The sequence below is a fragment of the Rhinolophus sinicus genome, linkage group LG01 (assembly GCF_036562045.2).
Source record: "Rhinolophus sinicus isolate RSC01 linkage group LG01, ASM3656204v1, whole genome shotgun sequence".
NCBI classification, from domain to species: domain Eukaryota; kingdom Metazoa; phylum Chordata; class Mammalia; order Chiroptera; family Rhinolophidae; genus Rhinolophus; species Rhinolophus sinicus.
Genome location: NC_133751.1, coordinates 182,773,266 through 182,797,978, shown reverse-complemented (window position 1 = coordinate 182,797,978; position 24,713 = coordinate 182,773,266). Strand labels below are relative to the sequence as shown.

At 36.4% G+C, this 24,713-nt stretch overlaps 1 protein-coding gene across 2 annotated transcripts in view; it reads right to left on the bottom strand.

Moving 5' to 3' along the window:
- The window catches only part of PARD3B (par-3 family cell polarity regulator beta), a 946,787-nt gene that overhangs the window by 434,245 nt on the left and 487,829 nt on the right, over nucleotides 1-24,713 (bottom strand). For both annotated transcript variants that reach the window (XM_019726886.2, XM_074340795.1), the window contains 2 exons: nucleotides 8,652-8,740; nucleotides 382-468 (listed from right to left, as the gene is read on the bottom strand). In XM_019726886.2, coding sequence (XP_019582445.2) covers nucleotides 382-468; nucleotides 8,652-8,740 — 176 coding nt within the window. The remainder of the gene's footprint in view (nucleotides 1-381; nucleotides 469-8,651; nucleotides 8,741-24,713) is intronic.

Below are 24,713 nucleotides of genomic sequence, written 5' to 3'. Positions count from 1 at the left end.
TTTGGAATTACTATGTTCACTTGTTGAAGTGTATTTTAGAACATTAAAAAATTCGGTTGCAATATTCATCTAACAATATATTAAAATCTTCTCCAAGGATTCTGTTTACTATGTATTACTGACAAGAATACTTTAAGAAAGTATTTCATAATTAATTGCAAGTGCAGAAACTGATTGATTTTTTTCTTTTCCTTTGCATGCTAGAAATAAATGATATTATTTTGTTTTTAACACATAGTGGCCAACATAAGTATTATCTTGAGGTGTCCATCTGAATAACAAAGGTACACATTTAATCTTCTTTTGAAAAATGTTTTGGAAAATGAGCTCCAGTCAAGTTTTTCATTAGCATGAGTTTTTGATATAAGAAAAACATCTTACCTTCCACTCAGAGATGAAAAGAAGGGCACGACATGTATTCCCAACGGGCCTCCCTCCCCAGAAATTTCTACTGTTCTTGTCATATCACTGGGGCAGAAAAGAAATAAGAGCATAGATGAGTCTCTGCTCGAAAAAGCAGATGAGGCACATTAAAAAATAAATCTTAGGATTATATCAACTACTGTAAATTTAACAGCAGAGATGAAATCAAAGGAGTACATGATTTGCTGATATGTTTAAGATTCAGGAAATAAAATGTTTCAAAAACTATCTACTTTCTTGTTTTCTCCCCCCTAGAAGAGGAACAAATGGAAATGACAACCTACAAAAATAACTTCCTATTTAACTTAATCTACATAAATCAACATATTTAAAAGGATATACACAAAAATAAAATTTCTTCCCATTGAGACGCACTTGAAAATTACTGTACAGATGATAAAATACATGGAACTAATAACATCTACCCTTAATCATAAAATAGGCTTTTTCCCTCAAAACAGAGGAAAAATGAAATAAACTATGTATTTATTAGAAAAAGCACAAAATTACATTCTACAACTGTGAAGCCACAGTTGGTAATATACATGGGCATGTTCAAAGCATTATAAATCAAAATTTAAAGTTGCCTCTCAATAAGGCATCAGTTGTATTCAATGGAACAATTCCAAATTTTCACCTCGTGTATTTTTTCAGAGATAGAAAAAGAAATTGTGAAGCCTGGAGAAAATGTATTACAGAAAGAAATAGAAAGCCTGACCCGCCTAACCTACTCCAGATTAAGGCAAGGATGAGCTAGAAACATTAATGGATAGTGTGTAGGACTGAAATATACAAAACATTGGGAGATTTTGAGTAATAAAAACTGGAACTAACATATTTTTATAAAGATGAAAAATAATAACCATGAACAATTATTGGTTCCTTTAATCCCAGAGAGAAAAAATAAAATTGCCACAGGAAAAATGATAAAATTGAAGCAAACATCCCTGTTATGGAAATTGTAAAGAGGTTTCTATTGTTTCCTATTTACATGAAAATGACCTGAAACTAGATGTCAAATTAAGAGCTACAGCTGCTACAACTGCTTTTCTGCTCCAAATTAAAATTGGTGAAATTTGGCTCCTTGCTGGAAAGTTGAGAACAGCATTAAGAAAGCAAAATGCCTGATGAATTCACTCTGCATGAAGTATTCTCTAAATTATCAGCAATCTAAAATAAATATATCAAATATATTCTCATCAATGGATTAGGCTTACTTTTAATGTGTTTTCGTTGTAAACCTATTATCATTAAGAACTGGAAAAAAGAGCATGTCACTTTCCAACATTTGTGGAATATGATGGAATTTCAAATCTGTTAATAAATTGCAAATGAGTTTTGCTCATATATTGCTGATATATTTAAAACTTGTTCAGTCAAGCAAGTTATATCTGATGCCTAGAATAAAAGTTAGAAACAAAACGAATCTGACAGTGATAATGCTATGGGATAAAATGGGTTCTTCTTTATACTTTCTGTGTGAGAATATAGATATTATATGAATATATGTATAAGAAATACTATATATTGGTATGCATTATAAGTCTCGAATATAAAATGTTTGGCAGGCAGAGAATGTTATATTGCTTTTAATGGAACACAAAGCAATCATTTTTATATAACAGATTCACAGTGCATTTGAAAGTATTTGAGGAAGACTAAACCCAAAACATTCACATTCTAGGGTTACAGTACTATTTGAAAGACTTTTAAAAACAGAGACTGAAATCTTGTAGTATTGAAACTTTATTATCTCCACCTTTATGATGTATTTTTATAGTTCTGCACTTAGATCATAACACTTATCTTTCCTAATAAACGTATTGAGTATCCACATGCTGATAAATAGCACTCACATGTATTATAAGAGGCTTTTGGAATATAAGTGTTTAGTCTAGTAGAGACTTCCAAGATTTCAGCTTAAGAATTTTGGGTATGGCTTTAGGGATTCTCATTTTTTTTCTATATTGCATAGTTCTCTACACCACACAAAACCCTTTATGTAAAACATAAGTTCTATGTATCATACTGATATCTATTCTTTAGTAATTATCAGTCCTGTATTTTTAAATTCACTTAATAAAGAAAATTTTATAATCTGTTAAAGTTATCAATGTTGTTTTAAAATACTAAAACTATTTTTTGGGGGATGTGTTTTTAAGTTTCATTTCTAGTTTATAAGATTTCCTTTTTCAGTATTTCAGAATAACTTTCATGCTATGTTTATATATGACAGCACAATTCTTTGGCTAAAAGAATATTTGACAACTAATGTTAAATAACTATCATGAAAATATCCCAGAAAAAAAAGCATAAAAGATTTTCAATTTTGTTAATTGTAATATGTAGGCACTTGCAGAGAATTAGATCTTCTTAGTAATACAGACAAGCCTTATAAGTTTTATACAGACCATGTTTCAGCATGTTCTTTAAATTGTTATCCATTGTTTGTTTCAAGAAGAAAAGAAAAGCATTTTAAAAGAGGAAGCCCTAGAGACCAATCCATGTATTTTTATTTATTTTAAAATGAAAAAAAAAACAAACACAAAAAACACCCTCAGCATTATATATACTTGATAGAGTTCGGTAGAAATCTCTGCACATACACAGCTCATGGAAGACAAACACAGCAAGTAGGGCTGGACACAATCTCATAAAGTGATATTTCACTAAGATGTGAAAATATGCTATTAATGGTGTTTGTTTAGGCAAACTATAGAATAGAGTTCCAGGAAAAGTGAGCAGGATATGCACCCATTTATTCATGTATTGGAGGTGGGTGAAAATGGATAACACAGAAAATGAGGTGAAAAGGATATTCTAACAGAAGAAAGGAAAAAAAAGGATTGGCAGCTACTTGTGAAAAATTGACAAAAAATGAACTGTGGGGTAAAGGAAAATATTTCAGTTATAGAAAGAAAAGTCAGATTTCATTAAGGTCAAAAATACCTAACTTCATACAACTTTCTATGACTTACTAAAACAAAAGCAGATAGTCACAAAGCATTAAGTCTGATAGTATTAAGCAAGCTAAACATTCTACGATCCAATCGACAAAACTGATTGAAATGACCACTGGCCAGATGTTACCTAAAAGTTTAGGATAAAACAATGGATGAAGGCACAGAATCAGTGGTTAAAAAAATGAGCCAGTCCTGAATGACTACTCTGCAAGAACTTTATGGAAAGTGCTTCATTTGGTTCGACCCAGAAAACATGAAGCTCGAGGGAGAGAATACCACAGGAGCTGTAGATGTTTGTAATTTCTTCACAGGAGGCGAGTAGACAGCATTTTTAACATTATGATTACTCAACGCAGTGATAGGCCACTCGTTTAAGGCATGGAGGAGACAGGACTGACAATAATGATGGGAAGATTCTTTTCCAGGAGGAAATCATATTTGCTTATGAAATTAGACAGGACTTAGTGGTGACTTTGAATCAGGTGTCTGAGTAAGTCATTTAAACTAGGACCAAGTTTATCAGTTCCCTTATTTGTACAATGAGGAAATTAGGATAAATCCCTAACAGAGCTGTTGGTTTTAAAGAAAAAAAAAAGAGAGACCATAACGTATACATCATACAGACACTGTTTGTTATATACAAGGAGTTCAATACTATCAGCTATTAGTAGTGTGATTAAGAGCCGCTAGCTTTTCAATTCGTATCTTTTTAAGTAACATTCATTAAAATGAGAGAACAAATAAGCTTATGAATTAAAGGGGAATAATCTATTTTCAGCTTTCCAATTTTTCTCAACTGATTTCCTCAGTAAGACTTAAATTTTTTTAAAAAAATACTATAGGACTGAGGAACATAACTTCTTCATGATTAGTTCACTGATCATGAGAGAGAGAGAGACAAAGGGTTGTAATAAATGGATAGAAGAAATCAATTGGTGTTCTTTAGGGACTGTTGCACAGGTCTGTCATATGTAACAGTGTGAGAGATAGACTACGGAGGTAAACACCCAGGAAGCGTTTGCATATGATTTTCAAGTCTCCTTGATGGTGAAATGTTTTGTTGATGTGAATAACTGAATAAAAAATCTAACACAGAATTTGTTGTTGACAGTGGTGGGATTCACTTAATTCACCTAACTCAAATATTGAGTAGTTCCAATGGAGGAGTTCTGCAAGGAAAAAACAAAGGGTAGTGCCTGGGGAGTTCATAATCTAGAAGGCAGGTTAAGACAGGTAATAAGAAATAATATAAAATAGCAATAGAAGTAATAGTTAACAGTAGTATATTCTCAATGAAAGTAAGCTATTATTTGGGAGGCAGTGTGCTAATTGCATTATGGGTATTATAATATGTACTCATTTCAAATATATAATGCTTAATACATCACTTCCATTTTATAGATAAGTAAACTGACGCTGAGAAAGGTTAAATAATTTGTCCAACATCACACTGTGCATATAAGGTAGAGGCAGGTCTTAAGTTAAACTTACTGCATTCCAGAGCAGTTGTTTTAAACTTAGATATGTGTTTCAAAGCAGAGGCACTCTCTGATGCGTTCCAGAGGAAGAGGGTGAAGGATCGGGAAGGAAAGTTGCAATTAGAAAATCTTCCTGGAGGAGGTTGCATGTGAAATGGAACTGAGACAGGCAAACGGATCTTCAATCAAAAAAAGGTAGGCAAAGGGGCAGAGAGGGCATGCACACAAGAGGAAGCAGTCTGCACGGAGATTGTGAACCAGGATGGCGTGGGTTCCCAAATTGGCTGTAATATTAAAGGGGGGAAAAGGGAGGACCAGAGTGGAAGATGGACAGAGAGGGGGAAAGAAAGGGAGTGGAGGGGGAGGGGAAAGAAATTGATTGATTGAGGTGGGTAGGAGATAAGGTTGAACAATTAGTTTGAGATCAAATTTCAAAGTAATATGTCAAATTCTACGTGTAAAAATTCATACTTAATTTTGTAGAAAATGGAGTCATGAAAGGTTTTAGAACTAAGGAGCAGTGTGATAAATGCTGTGAGTTAGAAATATATACCTGGCAGTGATATGTGGGGTCAATTAGAAAACGGAAAGACAGGGAGAGATTGGTACTTGAGCTAAGAATGAGTAAATTATTGCAATCATCTATCTGACAGGCAATAGAGCTTCAGCAGTGATCATAAAAATACAGCAAGAAAACATGTGGAAAGGGTCAAGATATTTTGAGATAGTCTATGCCAATAATTTGCCAAATGAATGGTTATCAGAGGCAAAGAAGATGGGATCAAATGTGACTGCAGTTTTAGGCCTGGAAAAAGGCCAGTCTGGAGGAAGTGAATTTGGGTAAGTATCAAGAAATACAGCGAAGTCAGGAATGAGAGATAGTTAGAGATGAGGTGAAGGTCTTTTGCACCTATCACTTGCTATTTAAAGAGAAGCTTAAAGAGTAATTTTATATTTAAAAAAACAAAACCAAACCCACCCAAGAGAAGCCTCTTGCCTCATTGACTTCTTAAGATCAAAGTAAATCGAGTAGTGCTTCATCAGAGCTACATATTGTACTACTATTTGGAGAATACCCTCTAAGTGTTATTTTTCTGTAAATAAAGATGTTTCTAAATAATGGGTAAACAGTTAATAGTTATGTTTATGATTTATGGAGCAATGTGTGTCATTCATTGTCATTCACTCAACAAATACGTCCCAAGCCCAGCATTAGATGTTAGGAACCCCTTGGCACATCCATAGTCTTGTGTGGAAGAATGACAAACAGTTACAATAAACTGCAGTATGTGTGATAATGATAATTGCAGTAGCAATTGATGTTTATCCAGCCTTTCATTCAGCATCATGCTAAGTGAAATTGCCTGTAATATATCTCATTTAATCTTCATAGTAATCTATGTGATCAAGATCCCCATTTTCCATATTAAAAAAAAACATTTTAAAGAGGTTACATAGGTTAAACGTATTCAAACTCAACTAAATCTAAAGGTTTTGAAATTAAGGAGTGGTTTGAAAACTACATCAGTGTATCTATCTGTAAAATAGAAGTGATGTAAGTATTTATACATTTGACATGAGTACATGTTATAATGCCCAGAATGCAAATAGCACTGTCTCCCAAATAATAGCTCACATTTGAACCAGTGGTGATACGTGGGATCAAATTGAACAAGGAGAGATTGAAACTCAAGAGAAGAGTGAGTAGTTTATTACAATCATCTAGCTGAGAGGTAACAAAAGCTGGAGCGATGATTATGAGAATTAAAACATAAGAACATGTTCAAGACATTTGGAGATGGACTGTGCAAATTATACTTGTATACTTAGCTTCTACGCCACCTGCATGGAAGTGAACCCAAAGTCCTCTGCTTGGGCCAAGCTCTGTGGGCTACACTAGGAGAACACTGACCATGTAACTCAGCTGTAGGTGGCTTCAACATCTCTCTTTGCTTCTTTATCATCCCATACCAGATAGAAGCAGTGTCCTCTCCTAGAATTGTGATCACCAAGCCTTTCCCCGCTAGCTATGTATTCCATGCTGTTCAGATCCTTCTCATTCTCCCCCAACCCTAAAATCTGCAAATGCTGGGCGTTTGTACTCATTTTACTTTCTGAACTTACACTCAAACGAATTTCAGCTAATTTCCCTTTCCTGGTGCTAGCCACGTGAAGTTTCCTAGCCCGGTTATGTAGCATGAACTAAAACACCAAGGGAGGTGCACAAAGCAGGTAACAATGGAGTTGAAGAATCTGGGGACAAGAGTGATGGCTGGGTCTCTAGAAGTTACTTAATTGCTCTGAATTTTGCAATTCCTTAGCCTACTAAAGATGATAATAAAGATGATAACTCATGTGAAAATGCTGTTTTGATCATCAAATTATACATATATACTTATACTTTAATTAAGGAATAGTACTTTTTAAAACTCCTATCCTCCATTTTCTCAATTCCTTGTACCTAGAGAAAGCTTAGCTAATTGTTTGTGCAGCCATAAACCAACAATTGTTCACTGTACGACAGCTTTCCATATAACATTTAGCCATGATGTTAGCAAACTTTTCAAAAACCTAACAAAAAACAATGAAATTAAAGTCAAATAGAATTAGAGTATTACACTCATTATGCCAGCCTCAAAAAAACTATCTTATCAAGCTCCTAAAAAGACAATGTCCTGGAGATTTTCTGTACCAAATTTTTAATATTGTGCAGTTCATTAATCAAAGAAACAATCTATATAAAGAGCACCTGTGTCATACGGCTATAAACTGTAAGATTAAAGAAAATCCACAAAGTAAAGCAGAGTGATAGAAACTGAGCACATATATTTTTTAAAGCTGATTCCATGTAAAATGCTGGGCACCTATTAGTAATTGGGCTGAATTAAAGAGATATGTTGACTAAATGAATACATGAAGGACAAACTTCAGAAGCACCACCTTCTAGTGCTGAAGCCAACAATCGATTAAATACGGCCTTACTTTCCTTATGAAAAATTTGAGGCAGGTTAGAAAAAATAGTAATGATGATGATGATGATGATGATGATATAGATGATGATAATAACAATCGTAGTGGTAGCAACAGCAGCAGACACTCATAGGACTTACTCTGACCTGGACACTGTTCAAAGTGCTTTCCATATATTAACTCATTTAATCTTCATATCAATCCTCTGAAGAAGATTTTAATATTATTTGTTTTATAGACCAGAAATGAAGGCAAAGAGAGATGAGTAACTTGCCTAAGTGCTAGAACTAATAAGCAGTTGAGCGGGGATTCGAACCAGCTAGGGCAGAACTGGAACTGAATGCAGAACAAAGGGAAGTACTGGTGAACATGAGAGCAACTGACTTCATATCATGAGTTACTTACTTTAGAAATATGAAAAGTCATGGTAGATAGGCTGGTTTCATTTTATATACGTAGAGTAAAATATTGCAAGATTGTTAAAATACAAAGCAAAGCAGTATTCAAAGAGCAGACATCAAAGTGAAACGCTCAACCACAATGAACCCTGACATGTTCACTTTAAAGCAATTTCAAAATCCAAGTTGCAGAAGAGTTGGAAAGATTGAGGCACATTTGTATATACATGTTTGTCAGGAAGTTCTCATATGAAGAAAACAAGAGAAAAGAGTAAGTAATTAATTTCAGAATAGGGACAGTTTTTCACTCCACTATTCTACTGACTTTGATCTTTCCTATAAAATAAAAATACCTATAAACTATTAAAGAAACAAACATCGAATAGAAATAAAATATTCTATTCAAATAAAGAGAATACCTCAATACATCCTTAGTTCTTGGCGATGTCAATAATTCTGTCTGTACACCATTCATAACTTCTCCGTCTTCTAAGTTCTGGGTGGAATCCTGTAGTGAAACAAACACATAAACATGTGGATACTATGCATATAGAATTGAAAATATGAATAAAATGTCTCAACATCAGAGAGTAAATGATTTTACTCTGGATATGTAGAGTATGATCCAATTTTTCTGAAGACTGGAAACAGGTGTAAATCTTTTCAGTGCTTTCAATGTTCTCTCCTGTTTGGCCTCTGAAATACCCAAATGGGCTATTTACATGAGGCAGTATGTTAAGAGCTTTGAGATACATCATTTAGCTTCCTGCTACTCACCCATAGGTTTTTGGGACTGGCTATTTTCAATCATCAAGGAAAAGGTGTACCAAAGGGAAGGTGCCATAGACAGGAGGTGATGTACTAGTTTTAATGTACTGTACTTATTCGCACCACCCGCCCCCAGTGACACTAAAAACACAAAAGAAAGCAAAACCTGTGGGAAAAAATGTTGCCTGGCAAGGTCACTTCTGTTAAAAGTGTAATAAAAATATTGCAAAAGAAAAAAAAAAAAACTGGAGTTCTTGGTTTGTTTTGAGACTTTGATTCTGAGGATGATCTTCACAGAGAAACTAACATTAACCATTTAATTTCTAAAATGGTAAATACTCTTCTATTACAGAGAGGTAGGAGAGGCAGAGAGGTCCTTCACCCCAGAACACTGGCAAATTGAGTTGGATGTTACATAGAGGAGACAATGGATTCTAGAAAGCACGCCTGCTATAGATTCCCATTTATGTAAGGCATTCATTCTGGTTGGCTTTGGAACTGTACTTTAATAAGTAATTCTGCAGATAAACTACTCTACAGAAACAGAGTCACAAATAAATAGTGTTAGTTATGGACACAGGTTTCAATGAAACAACAACCACACAGAGAAAAACCCATTATCAACAATCACACCTGTAAACAGAGCATTCATGGATCTGAATGCACAATGTCTACAACAAAAAAGGACAATAAATGAGTTAAGAGGTGGCCATAACAGAATTAGGTTGATATCGTGAAAGATACAATAGACACCAGCCATCACTCAAGACGTTTGTCATAGTGAATTGAGTGAAATACCAAACATATTTTTACTTTTAGACTGAGTAGCAACATTTCACGTAGGGCTCAGTAGCTTTGTGAAGGACAGTCTCTCTCTATTTTTTTTCTTAGTATTTTTTTTCTCCTCTCCATAGGGATAAAGAAAGGGAAGAAAACCCATAAGGTTAAAGAATACTTTTTAGTTTAAGGCACCGAATCTTAAAAGATGAGTGTGTTCAAAAGCTTTCGAACATTCACATTACAGTGGTACCTAGGTTTTCAAACGTAATCCGTTCTGGAAGACCGTTCAAGTTCTTAAACGTTCAAAAACCGAGGCATGGTTTCCCCATAGAAAGTAATGCAAAATGGATGAATCCGTTCCAGACGTTTCAAATCAACCCCTAAAACTGCAAATTTAACATGAATTTTACTACCTAATGATACCATAGATCCATAAAATTTATGGCGTTTGTAAACTGAAATGTTCGTCAACAAAGACGTTCGAAAAACGAGGTACTATTGTATTATGAAGGGCTAGATATACGCTCACAGAGAAAAGAGAAAGGGTTGGGCAGTTTACAAAAATACATAATAAAAAAAAAAGAAATTTAACAAAACATTTGCACTTGTGACTATCGCACATGTCAGAACATTTGATGACTGCATTTATGTCAAAATTACCAACTTTCTTAAATGCCTCTCTTACACAAGCAGGAGTACCGTGAAGGGTGAGGGTGTATCCAGTCCTCTGTATATTAAGCACCTACAGTAACACACAATGTTCATTTAATGAATGTTAATAAATGAGTTGACTGATAGTGTATTCGTTTCCAATACTCTTTCATAAATTACCCCAAAACTTAATGGATTAAAAAATATAAACATTATTTCTCAGTTTTGGAGAGTCAGAGATTTAGAAGCAGCTTGTCTGGGCAGTTCTGGGGTGGAATCTCTGATCAGGTGGCAGTCAGGATGTGAGCAGGGCTGCAGCTGCAATCTTCTAAAGGACTGACTGGGGCTTTAAGACCTACTCTTTTCTCTTATAAAAGCTTTAGGATATAATTCATGGAGCATTAAATTCCTCCCTTTAAAAAGTACAATTTAGGTGTGTTTTTTTTTTAGCTTATTCACAGAGTTTTGCAACCATCGCCACTAATTTTAGAACAATTTCAAAACCCCCAAAAGGAATCCCATACCTATTAGCAGTCACTCCCCATGTTCCCTGCCCACCCTCCCCACCCCCCATACACACACATAAACACAGCCTCCGGCAATCAATCTGCTTCCGTTTTTAAGCCAATTATGAACATTTCCTATAAACAGAATCACAAGATATATGGCTTCTATCACATAGCACAATGTTCTTAAGGTTCATCCATATTGCAGCATGTATCACTATTTCACTCAATTTTATGGCCAAATGATAATCCATTGCATAGCTATACCACATTTTGTTTACCCATTCATCACATGATGGGCATTTGTTTGCATTTTTGCTGATTATGAATATGTTGCTATGAATATTTGAAATAATGGTCAATTATAAAATACTGTTGCTAAGAAAATAAGTTCTTGTGTAGACGTATGGTTTCAGTTCTCTTGGGTATATACCTAGGAGTGGAATTCTGGGATCATATGTTAACTCTATGTTTAACAATTTGAGAAACTGCTATATTATTTCTAAAGCGTCTGCACAATTTTACATCCACATCGGCAATATCTGAGGGTTCCCTTTTCTCGTCATCCTTGTCAACACTTGTTATTTTCCTTTATTTTCAAAATAATTTTAGCCATCCTTTTGGATGTGAAGTGGTTTGTTATTTGCATTTTCCTAATGACTAACGATGTTGAGCATCCTTTCACGTGATTATTCAACATCTGTATATCTTTAGAGAAATGTCTAATTATTTGACTTTTTATTATCGAGTTATAAAAGTTCTTTAAATACAATATATACAAGTTTCTTATCCTAGATGATTTGCAAATATTTTCTCCTATTCTGTGGGCTGCCTTTTCACTTTCTTGATGTACCTTTTGAAGCATAAATGTTTTTAATTTTAATGAAGATCAACTTACCTATGTTTTCTTTGTTGCTTGTGTTTTTGGTGTTGTATCTAAGAAACACTGCCTAATGCAGGGCACAAAGATTTACTCCTGTATTTTCTTCCAAGAGTTTTGTAGTGTTAGCTCTTACATTTAGGTGTATTACTATTTTGAATTAATTGTTGTGTATGGTGTGAGGGAGGGGTCCAACTTCATAATAGGCATGTGAATATCTAGCTATGCCAGCACCGTTTGCTGAAAAGACTATTCTTTCCCAATGGAATTGTCTTGAAACCCTTTTCAAAACTCAATTGACCAACACTGTAAGGGCTTATTTCTGGACTGTTAATGCTATTTCATTGATCTAATTGTGTGGCCTTATGCTAGTACTACACAGTCTTGATTGTCATAGCTGTGTAGTAAGTTTTGAAACCAGGAAGTTTAAGTTCTACAAATTTGTTCTTTTTCTTTTTTGTTTTGGAATCAGCACATCAATTTCTGCAAAAAAGCCAGCTGGATTTTTGATAAGGATTACACTGAATTTGTAGATTGATTTAGAGACGTTTAAGCATCTTAACAATATAAAATCTTCCAATTCATGAACAGCTAACAGTGGCACTTAAGTGAAATAAATATTCTTTTTGGCTTTCTAATTATGCATAGATATATATAACCAGGATGACTTAGAAAAAATGGGATATTTGCTACAGAGTTTTAACCACCTATTTTTGCCTCTTTGCTCCCTACTCCAAGGGGAACTTTCATGTTGATCCCTTGCCAAGGTAAAAAAATACCATGCTTTTTTGTTCAAATCAATATTCTGCAAGGTTAAAAGGACTTTTTTTTCCTGTTCTAGTTAGATGGTAAGTAAAAATTCTATTTATGTCAACAATATACTTAATGTTCCAAGTATATGGAATTGTCAGTTTGAATTTGAAAGCAATATTGGGCCAATTGCGATATAATAATCTGCTCAAGGGTAATTCTGAGCTGACTAGTTTTAAAGCAGTCATGTCAATAACTACAGACTTAAAAAGAACACACACATTCACAGACTTACATGTCTAAGACAAGAGTTGGACTATTTTAAATGTAGCATCAAAAACTCTACCTTGCCACAGCTATCAAAAAGGGCAGTAACCATAGTTTATCATCTCAACTAATGGGCAGTGTTTGTCACTTGGCAAAATCATTTCTATATATTGCAGTAACAGAATTCTTTGATATTCTCTAGAGACGGGGCAGGCAGACAGATGCTTAGGCCATCATACAAGGACACAAAGCCAATTCCAAATTTATTTCAACGACACTATACCAGTGCAGTGCTTCAAGACTTACAGACAAAGGCAGCTTATTTCCTAACCACGTCCATAAAATCACTTTTTCCAAATATTACAAAATAACTGACAGACAAAATTTCAGAGCACTTACAATTTCCCCCTTACTAAATGAATTACATGGTGGAATAAAGACTCAGAAAACAACAAATATCTAAAGATATTTTTTTCTCTCTCATAGCTATTTAAATAACTTTGAAAAAAGTCTGTAAATCCATGACTTTTACACTTGGAAATAAAGGGGCAAACTATATAATTATGACAAACTAGAGGTATAAACAACTGCTGCAGAACGACCACTATCTTTCTTGAACTTTAGACTTGAGAAATTTTAATTATGTGATTTCAAATGCTCAAACTTGCCTCTAGAAAACACAATGGTGTGGGAAACTCTATACTTAATTTTATTAAGAAAAAGATTACAATTCCATTTTTAATATTAACTTAAAATAGAAGGATATGATCAGCTGCATTGAATAGGGGCATAAAGCGATTTCCAAATTTATTTTGTCTCTTCCCTCTGCTCACTTTACAATCCTTTGCTCTCTGATATATTTCAGCAGAGGGTCGTGTCTTGCCAACCAGGCAAAGACCTTTAGGAAGTGTATCCTTTACCTCTTTTTTTATCAAAACAGGGAACCTATCATCTATGGTTCTCACAACAGACGAGTTTAATTACCACAATTTAAAAAAAGTGAACATTTTTAGCAACACTTTCAGGATCACAGGAGCATTCCTGACAGCCAGAATTGAGTTAGATTTAAACATCTCTGCACTATTTTTAGCTTTAAAATCAACACTTACATAAATATTCCCAAACCAATTAGCAGCAGCTGGAAAGGAAAGGTGTTTACATTTCGTTAGCGGTGCTAACAACTGCAAGTGCTTACTGGCAGCATGAAAGGGGCCAGGTACCAGGCGGGGCAACCCTCTCTCCAGGGTGATCAAGGAATTGGCACCGGCCTAGCATGTCCTACTTCATGGTTGGTATAAGTCACTGATTTCACACAGGAAACTGTATTCATTAGGCAGCATTATGAAGTTATACATCTCCAAACAAACTTAGCACTCTTTTTTTTTTTAACTTAGCACTCTTGATAAAGCTTTCTGGAAGTAAATGCTACCCAAATCCCCATTGCTTTTGCCTCGTTGACCAAAGCTATAAAACAATATTATAAACAGTTTGACAGCTCGATTTCTTACCTCTCAGATGAGAGCTAAAATAGATGTCCCTTGGATTTAGACTGGGTATAAATCTATAGCCTTGATCATCCCCCCCACCATCCCCCCAACGCATTTTAGCCACATTTGAAATCACTTGCCCACAAAATGTTCACCGCAATTGAGCGAAGTTTCAAAAGTTCAGGTGCATTTTAAAACAAGATTTGCATTCTGAAAAGTCAACTGCAAGTTTCTTTGGAAATTGCACGTGAATGTTAGAATGAGAGTAATAGAAAAATTATACAGGGAAGATGTGAATACCAGTTTATGTGCCTGGTGCTCATACATAAACATAATGCAAATTTTAAAATTAAAATTCGGGGCATAATTTCAGAATATTTGTTTTACTTTTTAGAACAAGAATATCTGTGCTAAAGGAAAAACAAGTTGTATTTGATAAGCACACATATGAAATGAACATGCATTTTGATAGTTGCGTACTATTATTCAAGCACGACCTAATAATATGTATTCTTCACGCCTGGGGCAATGCCTTGACATGGAAAACTCTCTCAGTTGGCTTCACACATACTTGCCCCAAAATGTTTCAGTACTGGTAATTTAACGTGTCCATAATTTATTTTAAACACATCACAATAAGTAACTACATACAATATAAATGTTATGTAATATACCTTGTATTATATAATAAATTGGACATAACATAATATGATTGTGGGGACAGAGCCAGGAGTGCAGTGTCCAGGCTCTCGCCCTCATGTGGAAAGGTGCTTACTAGGGTAATAAATGGCCATCAACTGTGATTGGATGGCCATCAGCTGTGGCTAGCTGGCCGTCAGCTGTAACCAGTGAGCCATTCGCCACTAATATAACTGCTGTGGCTACGTTAGCAGAAAATGGGGGCTAGCAAGAGGATGGTGGCTGAGCTAGCAAGCACAGATTGCGGTAAGCATGGCGGATTGCAGCCAGCAAGTGGGGTTGGTTGGTTGGCAGAGAAGCGGATCGCAGGTTGCAGATCGTGTGGATCCTGTTTCTTGTGTCTCCAGCCCAGTCGCCAGAGAGATTATAGTGATATGACTTCCCTATCTATAGCTCCGTGGGTGTTCCTTTTTGGCCTCACCATATCCTATGTTCTTGTTTGGGGAGCGGGAGCTGAGACCCTGAATGAATCCTTGCATGACAATGATATAATTATATACAATGCATATTAGATTACATATCCACATACCTAGAAATTGGCAAGACAATTAAAGATTTGAAAAGTACTCCATGTAATGCTGAGCGAAATAAGTCAGACAGAAAAAGCAGAGAACCATGTGATTTCACTGATATGTGGTATATAAACCAAAAACAACAAAAGAACAAGACAAACAAATGAGAAACAGAAACTCATAGACACAGACAATAGTTTAGTGGTTACCAGAGGGTAAGGGGGGTGGGGGGTGGGAGATGAGGGTAAGGGGGATCAAATATATGGTGATGGAAGGAGAACCAACTCTGGGTGGTGAACACACAATGGGACTTATAGATGATGTAATACAGAATTGTACACCTGAAATCTATGTAATTTTACTAACAATTGTCACCCCAATAAATTTAAAAAATAAATTATATATATATAAAAAAGGAAAGTACTAAATTGCAAGTTTTCTACTTTTAACAGGTTCAGACTACAGCATGGATCGGAATCACTGGGGGCCTTGTGAAAATACAGATTGCTGGGGCCCACCTGAGGTTCTGAAGCAGTAGGTGTATGGGGAAGGCTGTGAGTTTGCATTTCTAACAAGCCCCTGAGGCGGCTAATCAAGTGACCATGCTTTGAAAAATGCTGCCATATAATAACTAGTGCAGGTCCTCAGAAGTCCCAAACAATGTAAATGAAGCCCTGAAAAAACGTGCTGATGAGCGAGTCTAGTCAACTCATTTCATAGCTAAGGAACTGAGACCCAAGAAGGTGAGGTGACTGTCCCTTTTTACTTATGTGATCGTGACAAAGCCACAATCCAGGATTCTTGATCCTCAGTTTAGTGCCCTTTCTGGGTATATAGTCACATGACAAATAGTGACTGAGTTCATGAATGTTGACCTTATTCATTTTTTGGATCCTTTTTTTCTTTCAAAAACATTAACAAAAACTCTAATAATGTCTTGGATATACTTTACCTTTCTTTCAAAGAGTTCAAAATATTTCACATGTAACTAGATGCATATTCATAACAATCTTAAATAATTTTTTGGCATTCTTACTCCAATTTTATACACGGACGAAAAGATTAATGTCTCGTCCAAGAGGAAAGTGAGGGTCAAAGAACCAAGATTCCTTGGGATCCGTGTCACATAAGACTTAGGTTTACATGTAAGCATCTTAAATATCTTTACTTTGTAATTTCTCCTAGCTACTAATTTTAGGCAAATGGGGTAAGAAAATGATATCATGAAACCTTCAAACAAATGATTTACATGAAAAACTACCAAGTGCTTCATGATTTTAGAGATTGAGCTCTAATAATTGCATTTTTAAGTGAAAAGTTATTTTTGGGGAACACAATCAATTAGACTATAAATAATCTTACCTAGCCCCTTGCTAATCTTGGAAGTAGGTAAAAACCATTGGTTTGTGTGTAGGGTGTGTGTGTGTGCACACATACACACACTCACTGCTAAGCCATGGAATAAGTTACCTGAATGCACGTGGGGTAAAACTGGGCTGAGTTTAAACAATTCTGGACTTTGTAAAATACACTACAAGTCAATAATCTTCCAGCTGACTGCCTACAGAGAGCTTGCAGTGGTGGGCGACGTGCTGCACAGGTTAAATCTAACTGACTCTCAACACACTCAAAGTAGGTCACACTTTCTGTTCATCTGGTGTGTGTCCAAACGATGCTAAAATGTTTTAATATATTTAATAAAAATAAACTTGAAAGCAGAAGGACGAAGGCATAATAGTAAAATTAAGCTCTGGTCTAAGACAAAGGAGACAGAGGTTCCAATGGCAGTTCTCTCATTGCTCTAGTGACCAAACAATTAATTTCCTGGCCGTCACTTTCACTATCTGTAAAATGGGGACAAGACGAGCCATTCCAGGTCTAAAACGTCCCAGAACTTAGTGAAGAGACATCAAATAGTTAACGCAAGTAAGACCCAGCTGAAGAAACAATAAAATTCTCCAACAGATAAATTTAGGAGTGATTATTCATGTAAACATTTTTTTTTTTTTTTGGAAAGCATCCCTTCAGAAGCAAACTCTCACAGAGATATATAATTTTGTATGTTTTTAACGTACTCTCTCTAAATAACTTTTGAGGAACAACTCTATGGCGTGAGGTAACGTGTAATTGAAATAAAACTAAAAACTTCCCTTTATACCTCATTATCTTTCTTTTTTTTTCTATGATCTTTTCTTGGAGAATGCCTTCCCTTATTATTGTTAATAATTAGCACAGAGTTCCTCATTAAGATTTCCTACTATTCTGATTTAGATTTGAGAAGACAAATTTTCAAAATAAATTTACAAAAAAGAATTCCCTTTACACATTTCACCTGCTGGATTTTTGTTGTTGTTGTTGTTTGTTTGTTTTGGTAGAAATTTATAAAGTGGCTTTGACTAAACCTGACATGAGGCAGTCAAAACACAGCTGTGAGCTTACAAGATGGGGACAAGAGGGCAAATCTATTTGTGAGATGTGAGTGGACTCGACACATTGACCAATCTCATCTAGGTATCAAAAATGAAAATCACTACTGCTGTCATTATCAGCATTTCATCTGCTCTGTTGATCTTTTCAACATAAGGCCAACATCATGGGTGTGTTGCTTCCCACACAAATATATTCAATGAAAAGCTGCTTTATAATCCTTAGAGCTGTGGAAGCTCAGAAGCTCAACAAGACAATTCTGTAGCCCCTTTCTTTATTAATAATGTCTGCTGTTTCTTACCTTCAGAAAACACATTTTTAAAATGCTAAAAACAAAAGTGGAGAACAGATGTATTTTTTTTTCAAATGCAAGACTGACAAAAACATGCTAAAATGACCACTTTGATTTATAATTGGATTATTCTCTTCACCCAGTTATAGCTAATTTTCCCTAGTGTTCTTTTTTATTAAATACTTGAAAACCACTTGAGCTTGACACTTAAGTACAAAAAAAAAATGCTGTTTATTACTGAAAGGGTGGAGATATTGAGCAACACAGCACGCTGTCCCATAGGGTCTGCTTCATATCACACTCCCATCATAAAACATGTGATCAAAGGTATTGTAAACATCTGCTACCCTTCCATTTAATCTCTATTTAAACCATACCATCTTCTCAAATATTTAGAATACAGGTCTGTCAGAATGGGCAGTTTGATGGCACTAGGGCTTCATGTGTCACTACAAACCATCACCTAAAGACGGTAAATATATAAAGACTTGAGGAAGTAGGGATAATGCAGCAATTACAAAACATTTCTAGCTGAATCACTTTCATTTTGCTGGCTGAAATATATTTCAATCAGGTTTGACTCCAGCAAATGTACCATATGCTTTTCAGTAAAACTATATAAATTCCAGGTTTGGATAGGAGGATGTAAAGATAAAAGGACATGTTATTAAATGAATACTTTCATTTGCACATGCATTTTACTTATGTCAGCACAGGCACACTTCTCTGCTGGTTTTCACTATGAAAATCTTCACTGTGAAAATGGACTGTAGCAAATTTTGAATCAAAAGACCAAGTCCATAGCGGTTTCAGGAAGGAAAAAAAAAAAAGCACAAGGATTTATGTGCATGCTTCGTTTAATTGTGATTCAAAACAAAAAAAAAAAATCTCAAAATTTAGGAAGGCAAAATTATACGTTGAAAATTCCTTTATAATTATCAGATGGAGAACCAAGTTTGTAACCCATTTTCATTCATGAAGAAGAAATGCTCAAGAACTTTTTTAAAAAGTCTTTCTTATTGCTTACCCAGAGAGGTATGTCTTACCCAGCTCCAGACTCCCCTCATCCTGCCATGTGCATTTGTTTCTCTCCTATGACCTCCATATATCTTCCCACACCAGCATTTTGCCATTCACTTTGTCGTTCTTGCATTTCACTTTGTGACACCTTTATTGGATGCCTCTGGTTTTAAAAATCATCTCACTAGCTTATGGTACAAGGTCTACTGAAAATAAACAATCTGGGGAGGATTTTGTCAGACAACCTAAGATGCACTTGAAACAATCCTTAAGATGACATATGTGAAGAATGAAGAACAGCAGGAGAGGAAAAGTACTGTATGGAGAAAAGAAGTGGGTGAGCCAGAGCTGGCAGCATCTCGTGTTTTAACAGCATGTGGAAACAGCTTTAAATAAAGTGCAGAAGTCTGAAGGGCTGAGAACAGCTGTAGTCATGGGTAGGTAGCAGTCAGGAAAAGTTTGTTTTCTTTTTTTTTGTTTGTTTCTTTTTTTTTTTTTGGCGGGGGGGTGGGGGTTGGTTATAGAGACACATAGAGAGTTGGAAGAGATTCTGCCAAAATAGCTATTGCGAGACCAGAATGTATTCAAATCACTCTAAGAAACCACAGTGAGTTTTTATTCAAGTACAAATGCCTTTTACTTAAAAGTGTACAATGTTTCATGGAAGCACTGGCCCTTTAAGAAGCAGCATTAGGAATAGAGATAGTGGAAATGTAATCCTTGTATGCGATGTCAGAGGGGTAGTAGATTGGGGGTTATCACTGTGTGAGGGGTATAAATGATAAATGTCTATTACATTGTTTTGTACACCTGAAACTAATAAAAGAAAAAAAAAAGAACCTCTCATTGGTTAACCTATTAGTAGCTAAAATATAAACACGAAGGCAGTGGATTTGTTCACTGATATAGCCCCCAAACCTAGAACAATGCTTGGCATAGAGTAGGCACTCAACAAATATCTGGGCACACCAGTTATCTAGAACACCTTTGCTCATCTGGCAAACATCCATCCTTCCTTTAACAGTATGAGCACATGTGCCTTGAGCACTCTGCAGACTCAATCTGGCTCCTCAGGGCCACTTTTTGTGACATGCAAAAGCTCTATAAAGGCATTTGCCTCAGGGTAGACGATGATTCTTCTACAGGTCTGTCTCCCCTGCTTACTTTGATATCCTTGAGGTAGGGAATGTGTCTTTCCCATTTTTGTATACCTATCACCTAGCACAGGCCTGAAAATGGTAAGTATTCCACTTCAGAGATGTTCATTTCATAAAGAAATCCTTTAGCTAGAAATCCTTTCACTTAAAGGCTCTTAGATAACTGTTTCAATTGGAGAAAATATATCCCAACATTTATGAACCCTCGACAACGTGCAGAGTATTATGCTGGACTCTATGGCGGAAATTCAAAGATGAATATGACACTATCTTTGCATTCAAAGCTGCAAGCTAGCTGGAACCACCGCCAGAGGCAAGAGAGTTTAAAGTAGAATTGAAAGCTAATCTTTATTTATGGATTGAAATAATTGAAGTAAAAGAGACTGCACCTATTCGTACCTGGCTGGTTATGCTTCTTTATATATACTTTTATATTTTATTTATTGTAATGTAATTTAAAATGACTTCCATTATTTATAAACGGTATCTAAACCAATACTTTAAACCATCTAAGTTCCACAGGCATTGGAAGCATGAGTTCCTCAGGCTCTTGCCAGCTGGGAAAGGAACCCTGTCATGCTGAAACCTCCAGATCCTGAACGCTCAGACCGGACATTACTGATGGTGGTGGAGACCTTCCACCTGAGGCAGGACTGTGAGCAAAACCCCACCATTGCAGCCAAGCTGTTTTGAAACTTTTGTTCAACATTCCTCTCTTCCTACAGGCATCCCATCTCTTTAGAGCCAAACACAGGTCAGGGTGAAAAAAACTCTTGGGTCAATTGTCTTCTGTCATTGTCTCTCCCTCTTTGGGCACCTCCTTATCCTTCGATGGGACCTCACTTCCCAAATGCTTCCAAACCCTCCTCCCCCACTATTTCCAAGAATGCCCTGAAACTCTTTCACAAGCTCAAAACTGTCTTCAAGCATCCCCTCACCCACCTTGATTTAAATGAAAACTGACTTTCTCCAAGGAAACCACTGCCTCACCAACGCTCTGAAGTAGGACATGCTTATTTTCTTTCTGCTGCCAACTCCCATCCGGGAGCTGCTTCCAGGCTGAGAGTCCCTGCTTCCTGTTCTAGGACCTGCAGCATCCTTCTCATTGCCTTCAGCTGCCAGTCTCGGAGTGGGTCCCCTGCATTTTCTCCTGTTCCATGATGTTAATTTATGTATCTTTCTCCACCAGCCGCCCCCATGCCTTCTGTCTCACTATCATCCTGGGACTTCACTCCCATAGCGCTCTAATGCCTTGATTTCACTCACTGTCTTCTTCTTCCTTCTGTTTCAGGAACTGTGACCAAGAGGAAATCAAACATAGGAAGCTAAGCAAGAGGTTCTAGGCTAGTCCTCGTTACTCATCAAGGAGATGTTCTTGAAAATCAAAACATGGCACATGATATGCTAACTCAGGGCCAGCAAATCCAGGAGGAAAAATAGGATTCATTCAGTTCACACTTACTGAGGACTCCTTTCTGTGCCACATACGTGTATACATGCTAAGCATTATGGATGATATGGATAGATAGATAGATAGATAGATAGATAGATAGATAGATAGATAGATGGATGATAGATAGATGATAGATAGATAGATAGATAGATAGATAGATAGATAGATAGATGATAGATGATAGACAAATAGATAGCTAGACAGACACATACTACTCACTCTTCACCTTAACGAGCTCATTCTGGGGAGGGAGGAGCAAAGAGGCTGGAGAGAAGATGGTAGTGACTGGCCTCTCCACTGCTCCCCTTTGTGTGGTCCATCATTCAGCTCATCTGAGCACCAACCAGATCCCAACTACACTGTTATTCTTTCTCCAGCCTCAACCCATTTCTGTGTGCAAATAGTCTAACAGAAATGAACCATTCTCTATCTAAAGTAATGTTTTAACTTTGGGGGGGGGGTGCGGAAGAATGAGTCTCATCTGCAAAACTGAGGACTGGAACAGTTTCTCTCCCAATAAAGATACACACATGTGGGGGGGGGGGGGAGAGAGAGAGAGAGAGAGAGAGAGAGAGAGAGAGAGAGAGAGAATTAAGCATAAAATTTCCGGGCTTTTCAAACTCCCCAATCTTGACTGTTATCTCAAGGTTAATCCCTGATGTCTAGCTGCTAATCCAAACCCATATCTTTGACAGAATCATAAGAGATTTGCATTACAGAAACGATAGTATTTGCACAGACATATCCTAAAATACTGATTTGCTACATAAAACAATGTCTGAATAGGGCAGGTGGTGGCTGCTACTGGTAAAAAGCCTGAGTTGATGTGGGTAGGGTATCCCACTGCCCATCAACTTTCCTGAAACCCCCAGAGAGGTGAGAGGTACAGTACAAACACCCCTTCAAAATATGTCAGCAAACACTGATCTTTTCTGAAGCTTCCTTGACGAGTGAAGTCGCTCCTCCCCACGAAACCCCAGTATGAGTGATTCACATTACGCTGTGGCAAAATTACACATTATTGCAAGCTCTGGACCTTTGGCTGACATGCTATATGCAATTTCAAATGTTAAATCTGTGAGTGCCAAAGGTCTGATGTTCTCAACTACCAGTCCATTTGTTGGCTATTCTGGGTTTGATAAATTTTAGCCTCCTATGCTTAAATCTCTTCCTCCAACCCTTGCCCCAGGCAATTGCTAGAAGTATGTGGCAAAAGTAGACTCTAATCGGATTTCTTAATTCACACTTTTAGAACGGATTCTATTAGACAGTGATGGTTTAATTCAAATGCCATCTCTGGATTAATCTTGGAATCCCATCCATATCCACAGAATGGGTATAGTCGGTGGATCATCTCTATGCGACAAGAAACTTAAGCAATGAAACCCACTATAAGATGAAATTGGCAGAATGTTCACAAGTTCTGATTCCTCTTACTTAAGAGCTACAAACCAGCTTTATAAAGAACTTCCCCAAATCACTGGCCCAATCTTTTCCCCATAGCATGTTGGTCATTGCCATTTCTCGTGCACTTCCACTTTCATTAGGTTTCAAGAATGCAGTACCTACACTCAATAAATGCTGTCTGACAAATATCATCTGAAATCCTTGTGAAGGCTGACATGGCGTCCAGCTTACAAAGTTGTAAGAAAGCAAGACATGTCAAACCACCTTAGTCTCTGCTTGAGTTTATCAGCCTACTTTATAGTGGAGAATCATATTTACTGAATGAATGAATGAATCAGTGAACAAGCCAACCCACTTACCCTGTTGTGTGATTGTAAACTAGACTGCAGCCCCACCCCCACCCCAAGAAATGTGGGCCAGTGCATCTTTTCATAATTGCATGCAGAAATGACAAGCCAAAGAGAAACTGTATCTTTGTAGTCACTCAGCAAAATCTCGATTTATTAATACTTATAAATATTTGAATGTTCCCTGAACAATATTTTTAATAAGTGATGAGCATAATAGAAAGGAATGGTTTAAAAAAAAAATAAAACAGGTATCTTTCAAATCTGTAACAGATCACTTACTCAATGCTACATGACACAACAAAAGAGTCCCCAAAAAAAAAAAAAAAGAAATCTTTCTAATCAAAGCTTCCCTTGGCTGAACAAACAGAGATTTTTATTCAATTTCTGGTAAGGCTTCTGCCCCTACACCATCACCCCAGCCTACAGCTATGTCTAATCAGTGACGCAACCTCCCATTTTTATTGAGCTCCCTGGGTTGCATAGGAAAGTGCACTCTTCATGACAGATGAGGGTTTTTCAACGGAATGGTGATGTAAACCCCGTTCCTCTCTTATTACAAGGGAAATTTTTCTACCTTAGTGGAAGGCACTCAGTCAGGTGATGTGTCTCTACAAAATACAGGGCGTGCAATTTGCGTTCACCTTGCCTTCCCCAGTCAGGTGGTCAGGTGCCCTCATCAATATGGTGCATGATTTCATGGCTGGGCACAAAGATTCGGAGCTTGTAGAAAAGAAAGGTCATAAGTTTTGCACCATCCTATGTACTTGTCACTCTGAAGTCAGCAGTCATTCATAGAAATCTGAATTACAGACACTGAAGGGTGCCAGAATACGTCACTCCAAAGTATGACACTTCGGCAGCAGGATTATTTTGAGTTAAAGGCAACTGAGAACCAAGAGTCACAGAAATGGCTCTTTATTTCACCCTAACTGCCTAAAAATAAAGTATAAATTTTCCCTTTTGTAAAGGAAATTTCTATTTGTAAAGATGTCTTCCTGCTTCAGCAGACAAGTCTTATCACCTGAAAATTTTTATCCACAGAATAAGACAATTCTTATTTACCATACATTTCTTC